The sequence below is a fragment of the Battus philenor genome, unplaced genomic scaffold, assembly GCF_028537555.1.
Source record: "Battus philenor isolate CCGP_79_NKW_IND1 unplaced genomic scaffold, ilBatPhil1.0.hap1 SCAF_4, whole genome shotgun sequence".
NCBI lineage: Eukaryota > Metazoa > Arthropoda > Insecta > Lepidoptera > Papilionidae > Battus > Battus philenor.
The window spans coordinates 866545-879062 of NW_027181704.1; the positions used below are offsets into that span (position 1 = coordinate 866545).

The 12518-nt window shown below is 31.6% G+C and overlaps 1 protein-coding gene across 1 annotated transcript; it reads left to right on the top strand.

The window, feature by feature from the left end:
* The first annotated feature begins 1796 nt into the window (after positions 1-1796).
* On the top strand, positions 1797-9325 carry LOC137928715 (ribosomal RNA-processing protein 8-like). Its single transcript, XM_068771661.1, has 5 exons — positions 1797-1929; positions 3894-5205; positions 6557-6731; positions 7103-7339; positions 8849-9325. The coding sequence occupies exons 1-5, from the start codon at positions 1849-1851 to the stop codon at positions 9060-9062; spliced, it is 2019 nt and encodes a 672-aa protein (XP_068627762.1). The 5' UTR covers positions 1797-1848; the 3' UTR covers positions 9063-9325.
* Positions 9326-12518: the final 3193 nt, after the last annotated feature.

The window sequence follows — 12518 nt, forward strand, 5'->3', positions numbered from 1 at the left end:
CTCCAAAAAAACCGAGCAAAAAAGCAATCATATCATAGTATTGCATAAGAAAATTATAACAATTACCAAAAAAATAGTGTACAGTGAAAATTGAATCCATAAGTACAAAACACAAATAAACAAATATTCATCGCTAAATGATAACAAGAATGTTTATTAGGGACTGGGCCATAATCGGGTTTATGGTATTCCCCCAATTATATTTTGTTGCTGTACAGATAATTTTCTGTAAGTACTGTCAAAAATAGAATTTAAAAAATGTGTGGTTTCTTGCCAGAACTAAAAATTCGTTCTTATTAGTATTATTCGATTATGTTTACTAGCAAACCACATTAATTCAAATTAAGTTAAAAAACCCTTTAAAAATTAATGAGGTGTACATTATCTAAAAATTATTGTTTAAGGGGATAATGACGTTTGTTCCACCGTTAAATAAGTCCAACTCAAATAAATCGAAATAGACGACATAAAGTATTTAAATATTTTAGACAAGGACTTAATGGCACAAAATTAGTTGGAGAGGTAGTAATACATATAAATAGCAAATATATCAAAGTTAACAGAAAAAAAGTAACTTAACCCGTTTTACATTATAGCGCACAAATTGGTGAAGCACTTAAAGCCGCAAAATGGAATAACACTGAATATGGCAAGTATTAGAATTAATAAAGGCAACTTAATTTATACCAATAGATGTAATTGTAGTGTCTGTTTGTAATATTAAAATAACCCCTTTTTACTACATTTTACAAGATTAAATTCCTTTAAGTTTTTCTCTATCTGTCGGTATGTTCCGTCTAAACCCAGTTAGTAGTGTAATAAGTAACTTAGGATACTTTTATTTTAGAAAATTTCTTAAACCAAAAAAATCAATTCAATGCTTTTCTGTTAAATTCTACGCGGACGAAGTCGCAGGCATAGCTACTACTAAATATAAATATGGTATTATAGGATAATACTCTGCTAGGTCGCCCGCTCATAATGTGTTAAAATATTAAATTATGTTGTTAAAAGTAAGGCTACCAGATTTTATCTAGAAAATACGACGGCTTTATTTGTTGTACATAAAATGACATAAAGTGACAGTTTTAAAAGTATAGATATTTTAATACATTTCAATATTATTTTTTTGAAAACGTTTATTTATTCGCAACAGTACCAGGAATTTTTTTTATAAAATATTACATGTACACTTCAACAACAACATTTCAAGTATATAAACTTTTAGAAATATGACACAAAACAAAGGCAATTAAATTAAATTAATTAAAATTTATTTATTAGGCGCGTACGGACTCCAATCATAATTAAAATTTCACACTTGTCTTAAAAGATTATTACTTTTTTTTTCAAATAAATTTTATGACAGTAAACTGTATAATACATTGAAATTACAGTAGTAAAAACTGAAAAGTGTATATAACAATATATACATACCCAAATTTGCGAAAGTCAATCAAGGTATGCCATGCAATTTAGTCGTACAAGCCAATCGTCAGTAGAGTCGTTAAATGTCGTTCTATTTAACTAACTGTACTGCTTTGTCAGGAATATGTTAATGATGAAGTCAAACATTTAGCATATATTTGTTTTTACATGTATTAGGTTCTTATTTTTTCCTCCAGAAAATCATTTAAAAATGAGACTGCATCTATTTAATCTAACGAATTAGTCCAAATGACACGGTCTATGTATATTAGGATTATCGTTTTAAAATAATAAAAAAAAATAATATTATAATTGTAACACCAATAAGAACTATCATAATGACATTATTTGAAAAACGTCACGTAAATGTCAAACATAACGCACGTTTTCTTATTATAACAAACGTCGGAATATATAAAAATGTTTGAAATTCCCGAATGGGGTGAAGATATTCCAAAAACTAATGGAAACTTTATGAAAAGTCATAAAGCTAATAAAAAGGTACGTTAATACGCATACGCAAATACAAGTCTGTGTTGACTTATTTAGTTTTAAATAATACTGCAGTAAAGTTTGTTCATAAAATTTATCGTACTTAAAAAGTACTAATTATCTTAGTGACTATAATTTAAAATAAATACCTTGTATGTAACTACTGGGCCTAGACATACATTTCGTGCCTTTTGAACAGGGGACAAAAATATGGGTAATATATAGTTCATACACAACGGCCTGTAATAGTAAACGAATATGTAATGCCGGTTACCATCTTATAGCCACAATTTCGAAATATCTGATCAGAGAAACTTTTAAATATTTCTCTCGTGTCATATAATGTGCAGATTTGCGCTTATATGTGTTAAATATTGTGCGAAAATTAGTATAATATTTCATTAAAAAAATTGGATTCCTTTAACAGTAGTTTTTGTGGAGAAGAGTTTGCATAATGTATTGATAGAATGTGCCAAGTATTAAAATATTAAAGAGACTGTGTAAGCAATTGAAATTATGCTTAAACAATGTTTATCATGAGTGCAATTAATTTTTGTCAAAACAGAAGTCTGAAGTGACTAGATTATTTTGCAGATTAACATCTTGCCTCCACCATGATATTTGAATAGCTTAAAGGTGAACATTTATGATGGTCACAAATGGAGTGATTAGGATAAAAACCCCAATTTTAAAATATGATAAAGTAAAAGTACCTCGCTTGTTGGTAGGTATAAATATGAAACATTGATACAATCTGTTGTTACACTGTCAATCACATATGAGGCGGTGCAAAAGTAATGTCAGAATTTGAACAGGCAGCCATTATGTTATGAATTAAAAAAGGTGCTCTTTTGTTAAAAAGTTTATATTGCCTAAATGGGCCAATTGTTATTAATTTATTTATAGTGGGTATTGCAAAAGTAATGTTATAATGTAAATTTGCCTTAATTTTTACAAATGGCGCCAATTTTAATGTAGATATATAGATATACTCTATTGCTTGTCGGCAACTAATTTTCTATATATCTACATCATAAATGTCAAAGCATAGTAACTTTTGATACCATTTGCAAAAATTAAGGCATGTCTACTTTATGACATTACTTTCGCACCACCTGTTATAATAATATTGTTTGGAATTGTATTGTATTGAAATCATGTTGTTTTTGGAAGTGTGTTATAGACAAATTCATAATGTGAATGTCAGTGAAGATGATCTTTTATTTTCTCCTTTATAATAATAGAACTCGGTTAATGTTTATCTTACATTATTTACTTTTACTCCATCTTTTTTACACAATCTTGAAATAATGCAGTTCACCAATAAGAATATATAATCTTTTATGAGTTAATTGTTCTAATAAGAATCCTTAAATTTTATTTTTTCTTATTTTGATAGTGCTTACAGAAACTTATCTTACCTCCACTTATAGTCCAGTCTGTATTAAACATGTATACTTGTTATCAAATGGTTATTAATAGTTGCAACTTTTTTTGTATTTTTATGTTTTATGTTTGAAAATTAATAGTTTCTTATAAATACTTATGTGATATGTATTTTGATCGAGCAGTGGTAGTCCAGTAGAAGAGGACTGAGACTTGCAATAGTAAGTCACTTGTTCAATCCCCGGGATACAATCTTATATAACTCACACTTTGTGCATTAATTACATTGGATTGCCACTGCTCACAAACAAGTTTCCAGAGGATGGGAAGAAGCGTCCTCTGTATACCATAATATCACACTTCTATTGTTTTATCCTTCCATAGATATCTTTGGGGGAGGCCTATACCTTACAGTGGGTACCCATGGGCTGAGAGAGAATAAGGATTTCTCTCATCTTATGTGATTTCTTACAGTTGTGAAACATGTGTACAAATATAAGTCTCATGTATATTTTCATTATAAGGAAAAAATAAGGTGTACAATTTAGATTTCAATCAGCTTTTTTATCATAAATTATCTTTTACAGAAAAAGAAAAACACGGATAATCCTACTAAAATAGAGTCACCCATAGATAATAAAAAGGATGCAAAAAAAATTCAAAATGGCCTTACAACATCAAATGATATCCAATTAAAAACTAATAAAATTGAGAAAAAAGAACACATAGACAGGTTGAAAATTAAACCAAAGAAAAAGAGAAAACCAAAACAAATTCTAGAAGCTAATGTTGCAAATGCCAGAAACAGCCAAGAATTGAATAAAAAATCTGATGCAATGGTAATACAGAATGGTGACATAGATAAACCTGATGAAATGTTACTAAATGCAAGAAAACAGAAACTAAATGACAAACTTCGTAATGATGATAAAGAGGATGAATTGTTTAGTAATGTAACAAATGACATAGAATCAAATAAAAAAAATAAAACGAAGAAAAAGAGGAAACTAAAACAAAGCCCCGCTGTTAATGGTTCAAATGCCAGAAATGGGCAAGAATCTAAAAAAAAATCAAATGAAATAGAAATACAAAACTTTGACATAGATAAACTTGATGAAGTACTAGTCAATGCAAAAAAACAGAAACTAAATGACAAACTTCGTAACGAGGATAAAGAAGATGAACTGTTTAGCAATGAAACAAGTGAAAATATAAAGTCAAGTAATAAAAATAAATCAAAGAAAAAGAGAAAACGAAAAAGTTCTACTGTTAATGGTGCAAATGCCAGAAATAGCCAAGAATCTAATGAAAAACTAGAGACATTGGATATACAAAATTGTGATAAAGATAAACCTGATGAAATATTACTCAATGCGAAAAAACAGAAACTAAATGACAAACTTCATAATGAGGATAAAGAAGATAAACTGTTTAGCAATGAAACAAGTGAAAATGTAAAGTCAAGTAATAAAAATAAATTGAAGAAAAAGAGAAAACGAAAAAGTTTAACTGTTAATGGTACAAATGCCAGAAATAGCCAAGAATCTAAGGAAAATTCAGAGGCATTTGATATACAAAATTGTGACATAGATAAACCTGATGAAATATTACTCAATGCAAGAAAAAAGAAACTGAATGATAAACTCCGTGATGAAGATAAAGAAGATGAATTGTTTAGTAATGAAACAGATGAAACTATACAATCCAATAACAATAAAACAAAACTAAATAGAACGGCCGTAGCTAGTGGAAGGGTTACAAAAGTAAGAGAGGAAGCAACAACGAAGTTAAATAAAAAAAAGGTGATGATTAAAAACATGTTAGAGAGTTATTCAAATAGAAATCATATTTCTGTTGATGGTAATCAGTTGCGTGACAGGATGTTGGAGAGACTTAAAGGTTTGTATTGACATGACATTTAATTTGATGTATTGAAAGTGTGTTTCCTTGGAAATTTTGACAATTTGTAGATGCACTACCATTGTAACTTTCCTGTTTACTACAGTGATCAAAAAGTAAGGTGATAATGTCATTTAAAATTCCCAAGCATGATGAAGACAGGTATGTGTTTTGCATCTGTCTGTCAAAACTTGGAATATCACTTGGTTCAGCCTAAATTATTTTGAAGAATATTTTGTATCAAATCCGTCAAGTCTATTAGTCAATGTAACACTGTATTGGTTCTTTGCAACCATTTCTATCAAAAACACAACTTATATCTTTCTTCAATCATTATATTTGTCTGATTTGACTCCATGTGACTTCTGGCTATTCAGTAAACTTAAAAGGTCAATGCGGAGACGAGAAGTGTGCAAAAGTGTGTTTTATCAGATTAGGATTACTTTGAAGGGGATGAAATTGATTTGGAGGAATAAATAAAGAATTTACATTTTGTAAACAAATCCACCTTACTTTTTGTTCACAGTACTATATGGTATATATATTTATCTACATTTACACATTGTTTAACGACAGACTAAATACTCCATAGACATTCTCTAATACATAAGTGAGATATAAGAGATGACCAGTAGATGTGTAAAAGATAAAAAATACTAAATATGTGTTTAAATAAAAATTGATATTGATCAATATAACTTGAGAATGAAAATTTCATTCATGTATATTATTACAAGTTTTCTAATTTGTAGAAGTTTCATATAGAACAACTATTTGAAAGATTGTGCTGAAACTTGAAAAATTATAGGAAAAATGGTGACGGCTAAAATTGCACATTTGACATTGTAGTATGAAATTTAATCTGTGACATATTTACACTGTTAACAGCTCTCAAATAGTTTCTATTAATATTTTTTTTTTCTAATAGAATGTGATAGGGCAACAACTCCAGGCTTTATAAAGTCTGTTCTGACAGCTATAGGATATTTTTAGTCTTAATTTTAGGATTTTTATCTATAGAACATATGCCAATCCCATAGAAAACATAAGGTATGTAACTGGGAACCCTTAACTATGTCATAGAACAGCATAGCATTCAGTGTGCTATTACATGGTTGATATCTATAGCGAAATATACGCTAGAGTGGAAGGATTTGGAGGGGGCCTTCACACCGAGAAGGATCCAGGACCTAGGACATACCACATCTAATTAATTAATTAGTTAATTAGTTACTATTACTAAAAAATTTAACAAATATAAACAATTTTTTGGACTATCGGATTATCAAAATTCTATCATCCAAATGTTTGATTATTTTCAGTTTATTAAAGTGAAAAAATAATGTTTCAGCTGCACAGTTCAGATATCTAAACGAGAAGCTCTATACCTCATCTGGTACGGAGGCACAAAGCTTATTCAAGTCTGACCCAATGGCGTTCCAGACATACCATGAAGGATACCAGCAGCAAGTGAAGAAATGGCCGGTCAGTCCACTAGATGTCATCGTCAAGAAAATTATGAAGATGTAAGTTTTCAAAATTAATTCATTTGTTCTTAATATCTTAGAATGTTTAAATTTTTTCTTTGTCTCATCTCTTCTTGTCTCGTCTCTTCGATATGGTTTCCTCAAACAAGCGGTATTGTAATCATATTCCATCAGGGTTAATTCAAGCACTTCCAACTCCTTGAGAAATCCCTGAAGGCTCTAAATGACATTACGAGAAGGCAATATGGTGATGAGTAACTATAGGGTGCTACCCTGTACACCAAAGTGTTATGCTCTGTACAGGATGTTCTAATACCTGAAGTAAACAGATCTTCTATAGAAATTCCGGGCATAGCCCAATCTCTTATTCATTGAGCTACTGTTTTTTAATAAATTTATGATATTTCTAGGCCAAAAAATTTCTTGATAGCAGACATGGGATGTGGAGAAGCAGCACTAGCCAAACGCGTGCCCCAAAAGGTGCGCTCGTTTGACCTGGTGGCGACATCGGAGCTGGTGGAGGCATGTGATATGGCACACACTCCTCTTCTGTCTAACTCCGTTGATGTAGCTGTTTACTGCCTCGCACTTATGGGAACAGACCTAATCCAATATTTGATGGAGGCGAACAGGGTGCTCAAAGTCGGGTAAGTAATATATTAAAATCATTCTAAATAAATAAGTAGTATTTAGTTTATTGTAGAATTATAATTTTTTACTTTTTAAATTAGTTTAATATATGTAGGTAAATACATTTTTTTCTTGTTTTACTTTTTTTTCGAAAATTTTGATTTCTTGGAGACTAATGCTCAAGCAAGAGATAATCTGTATTTCTTAGACTTGGCATTAGCAAGTTAGCTGAGTAGAAGAAGCAAACATCAAATGTCCTATCCGAGAATAATGATGTTAACAACTCGAGGGACATTGGAGATTGCTTAATTCTAGCTTAGAATCTGGGCACTCTACCCTCACGAGAGTTCCAGGTTATACTCAAGAGCAGTCACTTTCTTATAGAAATAGAGTCCTAAAATCGATTCATAATGAGTTTAAAAAACCACTCATGACACATATATGTCGTGATTTGAGTAACAGGCTTTAATGGATACACATCAGATGTTCCCCGTCCACAGCCACTTCTAACAAGCAACACTTCGAGCAATGGTGACTTTAGTTCATCAGGGAAGTTCATCTTTGATTAGATCTCAATAATTAAACGGTTTTATTTAGTTCGACCCGTACGGAATTTATTTGGGTCAAAATTAGAAATTGAAATTTAAGCACCTTCCCGTTGTCAGATTGATCTGAAATTTGGTACACACATTTAATTTAGATGACAATACAATATAATAAAATCAATAACATTATAAATCTAAGATGGCCGTCGATACAAAATGGCGGATTACATATTTTTCCTTAACCCCCTCAATATGGGTATCAAATGAAAGGGCTACACTAGTAAAACACGATGATTATGTCAAAATTTAAAATTCAAGGTGGATGGCGTTCCAATATGGCGGACTAGGTACATATTTTTCCACAACCACCACAATATGGGTATCAAAAAACCGTTTAATTTAAAAGTTTTTTTAATGTATTTAAATATCAATAATGAACAAATAGGTTTATTAGGAAAAATATTTTTTTTATATGGTACATTTGCACTGCTGACATTTTATCAGCGCAGTTGAATGTATTTACTGTTGTAAAAACAATGTGTCATAAACCAGAGACCAAACAGAGTAATAATCTATTAGTAAGGCTTTTATTTTAAAGCAGAGATAAGCTACACGCGGCCTGTTAAACATGTTTATGCAGCTATCCAAGTACATAAAATTAATTATAAAGTAATGGGAGTACAATGTTAAAACAAAACAATCAAAAATGAACATCGAACTTTCTTCTTTCTGTTCTCTTTTTGGTTGTCTTTGTCCATAATGCTTTAATAATGTAATGTATGTAAAATCTCTACTTTTGATATATTTTTTAATTCTAATGTTTGTTATAAAGTTTTGTCAAGTGTTACTTTATGTGCAGCCCGACAAAAAGAAATAAAAATGTTGCTCACCCCTGTTTTTAAAGCTTACAATCACTTAACAACAAGCCAAATAGAATATTTAAGCTAATGATGTTACAATAAACATTATATTTGTCCACAGGGGTCATCTGTTAATTGCTGAAGTGGAAAGTCGTTTCGACGACGTGGAAGCTTTCACAAAGGTAGTCCAGAAGCTCGGTTTCAATCTGAAAGACTTGGACAAGAGTCACCAAGTGTTCTTCTTTATTCACTTCACGAAAACCAAGGAGCCGCCCACCAAGAAGTCCAAACTACCAGATCTTACATTAAAACCTTGCTTGTATAAGAGAAGATAAATGAGTTCCAGAATAGATATCCTTGAAGAAATCGGAAAAGTTGACAACGTCTTTTCCAGAGGTGTTCAAGTCACTAAATAATCGAAGCCATATTTAAAAATATATAATTTTTCACATGCCTTAAATCGAATGAAAATACCAAAATAATATTGACAATATATAAATAAAATTATGAAATATATATAACATTTTAAATATTAAAAATTAAATACAAAGATTTGATTAACAATTAGTGACAACATTTCACAGTAATTCTTACAGGCGCTATTTTTATAGTCCCGTTGTTAGGACCTCGCATTCTACTCCCATCGTGAGTGGGTAGTCTTAAATAAAATTTATTCACATTATGTTTTTATTCTTTATTTTTCTAATGGATTCAGGCGTTACTTTGCGGAAGTCCATCCTAAGTAAGAAAAGGACTAATATATAGCTACTTCCGCTATGTAGCAGTAGTCGTGCAATAAAGTGCACCACCCGCCAGCCCGCGTGTTTGACACTAATCGGTGTAACATTACTTCTGAGGATGCCCCGTGGAGGGGTGAGACACGTATAGAGAGATTAAACGGTGGTAGTTGTGTGATTCGCATTGTTTACCGCAAGCGCATTTATCAACGGGCTGGCGGGCGGTGCACTTTATTGCACGACTACTGCTGCATAGCGGAAGTAGCTATATATTAGTCCTTTTCTTACTTATTCTTTATTTTCTCCCCTTTTATTCATCACAGGAGAGTAACTATCCACTGACAGTAATGGGCTTAGTCACTGTATATTTTGCCATCACTAATTCAGACGATGGTTAGTTAATACTGATCAGTGAAAAACACAAATGAAATGAGTCAAGAGTCTTCAAGTCTAATGTGGCTTACGAGCTGCAGGTTGGATATCCCTGCCTTTATAATAAAATTCCTCAAAGTATCTTAGATCTTCGTTTCCTTAGTTTTAAATCTAAATTTAAGTATATTTTTAAATCAATCTTATAACATTCAATAGTTTTTAGTTGATAAAAGTGTCGAAATTGGTATGTTGACTCATGTACGAGGTTGATATTATAATGTACACAAAAAAGTTGCTAAATTTAATTTAAAAAGAGCAACCGTTAAGTTTCTAGGTTTCTCTTCTCAGCACATCAGCTTTCCAAGCCGGCTATATTAGTAGTAATTTAGCTTACTATTAGTAAATGCCAACTTTAATAAAGATATTTTGAATTTTAATTCTATAATTACTTCTACAACAAACTTTTAAAGTGTACCAGAGCTTGTTATAAGAATTCTATTATCTCTTCATCATATCAGACATAGAAGTCCACTGCAAGGATAAGCGACCCCCAAAGATCATCTAGCGACTCTCCAGAATCTTAACTATGTCTTCGGTCCACCTGGTGAAAGCGTACCCTCACTTTAACGGCTGTTGGCTGAACGAGGAATTTGCCCTGCCTATTGCAACTTCAAACGAGCAATTCTTAGAACTACTTCGGTGATCTTTGTTCTTTTGTGGATCTCATTTTTTGTCCTTCTCTTATAAGGTTCTTCCTTCGTCTTGTATAATGTCCGAATACCGTCTATAACTGTGCAACCGTGACAATAGTTTGTTCATCAATTAGATCCCAAGGAGTCTTTCGACTAGAAAAGAAGATAGAGAGAGGGAATATTCTTCTTACTCATTTAATTGCCTTGCAAGAATTCAATTCATATAAAGTACGTGCAGCGCCATCTATTGAAAATTATAGTTATTATTAAAAAGTTAGTTTTACCCGCAGTAAATATCATAGACTCAATAAAAACATTGCCTTACATACATTTATTTCATTTATAATATAATATAACAATTTAACTACATACATTTAACTCTCATATTCATTTCACTTACAAAAAAATATTTTACTTCGAATTAGTTAAAATGATCAAAATAGGCGAAGCAATTTGTATACGAACCCTGAAGTCGAAAGTGAAGGATTTGTGATATTTTTGTATTTAAAATATTTTTATGCTTCTTATAAATATTAATATTTTTACACAATTTACTGTAAATGTCTTCAATTATTTCGATCACTATTAAAATTATATATATTATAATGTTAAGTTTTAAGTCGTCATTGGAAATCTGTATGGAAGCTCTGTGTTCAGCAGTGGGCAACATATAACAGAAATGATTATTATGAATGCTCTTCACGCAACGATCACGACGAATTTTGACATCTGTCAACATTACAACCTGGCAACACTAACCTTTTTTTTTCTTAATTTATTATCTATAGTTAACTATATAACATTCTAAATTATCACAATTACCTAAATATAATTAATATTAACTTTTAATTGACAAATAATTATTTTATTCACATTTGCACTGTACACTTCTAACTGTTACCCAATTGATAGCGTGGATATGCCCAGTTCCTGGCAAATAGTTTCAATATTTCTCTTAACAATATTTTGCGTTGTAAAAAGCACCATTTATAAAGTCTTATCTATATTAATATATACAACAGTTTCACCTATTCAAATCAATTTTAACCACGTCTATACAATAACTTTCACGATTCTTCATGACATGTTTACACGGCAACATCTTACCCTGTTTTTAACATGTACCAAATTAATTGTAACACTGAAATATGACAATCATGAAAACAATTAATATATTTATTTTAATTATCATAATATTCGTTGAAAATTATTAGATATACAGCCTTTGTTAGGAAGTTTAAATATCATTGATGTATTTTAAAATAGTATTTTTACGTAATTTTATTTATTAATACGTTGAGTGTCCCGTCAGTCATCAGTGACTGACACAGCTTTTCGATCATGTTGCGTCAGGCACCCATAACTGACACAGAGCTGTTCGTTAAGACCGCGTCGGTCATCAATAACTACACATTTTTGCTTTCATACTGCGTCAGTCATCAGTAACTAACACAGCTTTTCGATCATGTTATGTCAGGCACCCATGACTGACACCGAGCTGTTCGTTAAGACCGCGTCGGTCATCAATAACTACACATTTTTGCTTTCATACCGCGTCAGTCATCAGTGACTGACACAGCTTTTCGATCAGGTTGCATCAGGTACCCGTGACTGACACCGAGCTATTCGTTAAGACCGCATCGGTCATCAATAACTACACATTTTTGCTTTCATACTGCGTCAGTCATCAGTGACTGACACAGCTTTTCGATCAGGTTGCATCAGGTACCCGTGACTGACACCGAGCTATTCGTTAAGACCGCATCGGTCATCAATAACTACACATTTTTGCTTTCATACTGCGTCAGTCATCAGTAACTAACACAGCTTTTCGATCATGTTGCGTCAGGCACCCATGACTGACACCGAGCTGTTCGTTAAGACCGCGTCGGTCATCAATAACTACACATTTTTGCTTTCATACCGCGTCAGTCATCAGTGACTGACACAGCTTTTCGATCAGGTTGCATCAGGTACCCGTGACTGACAC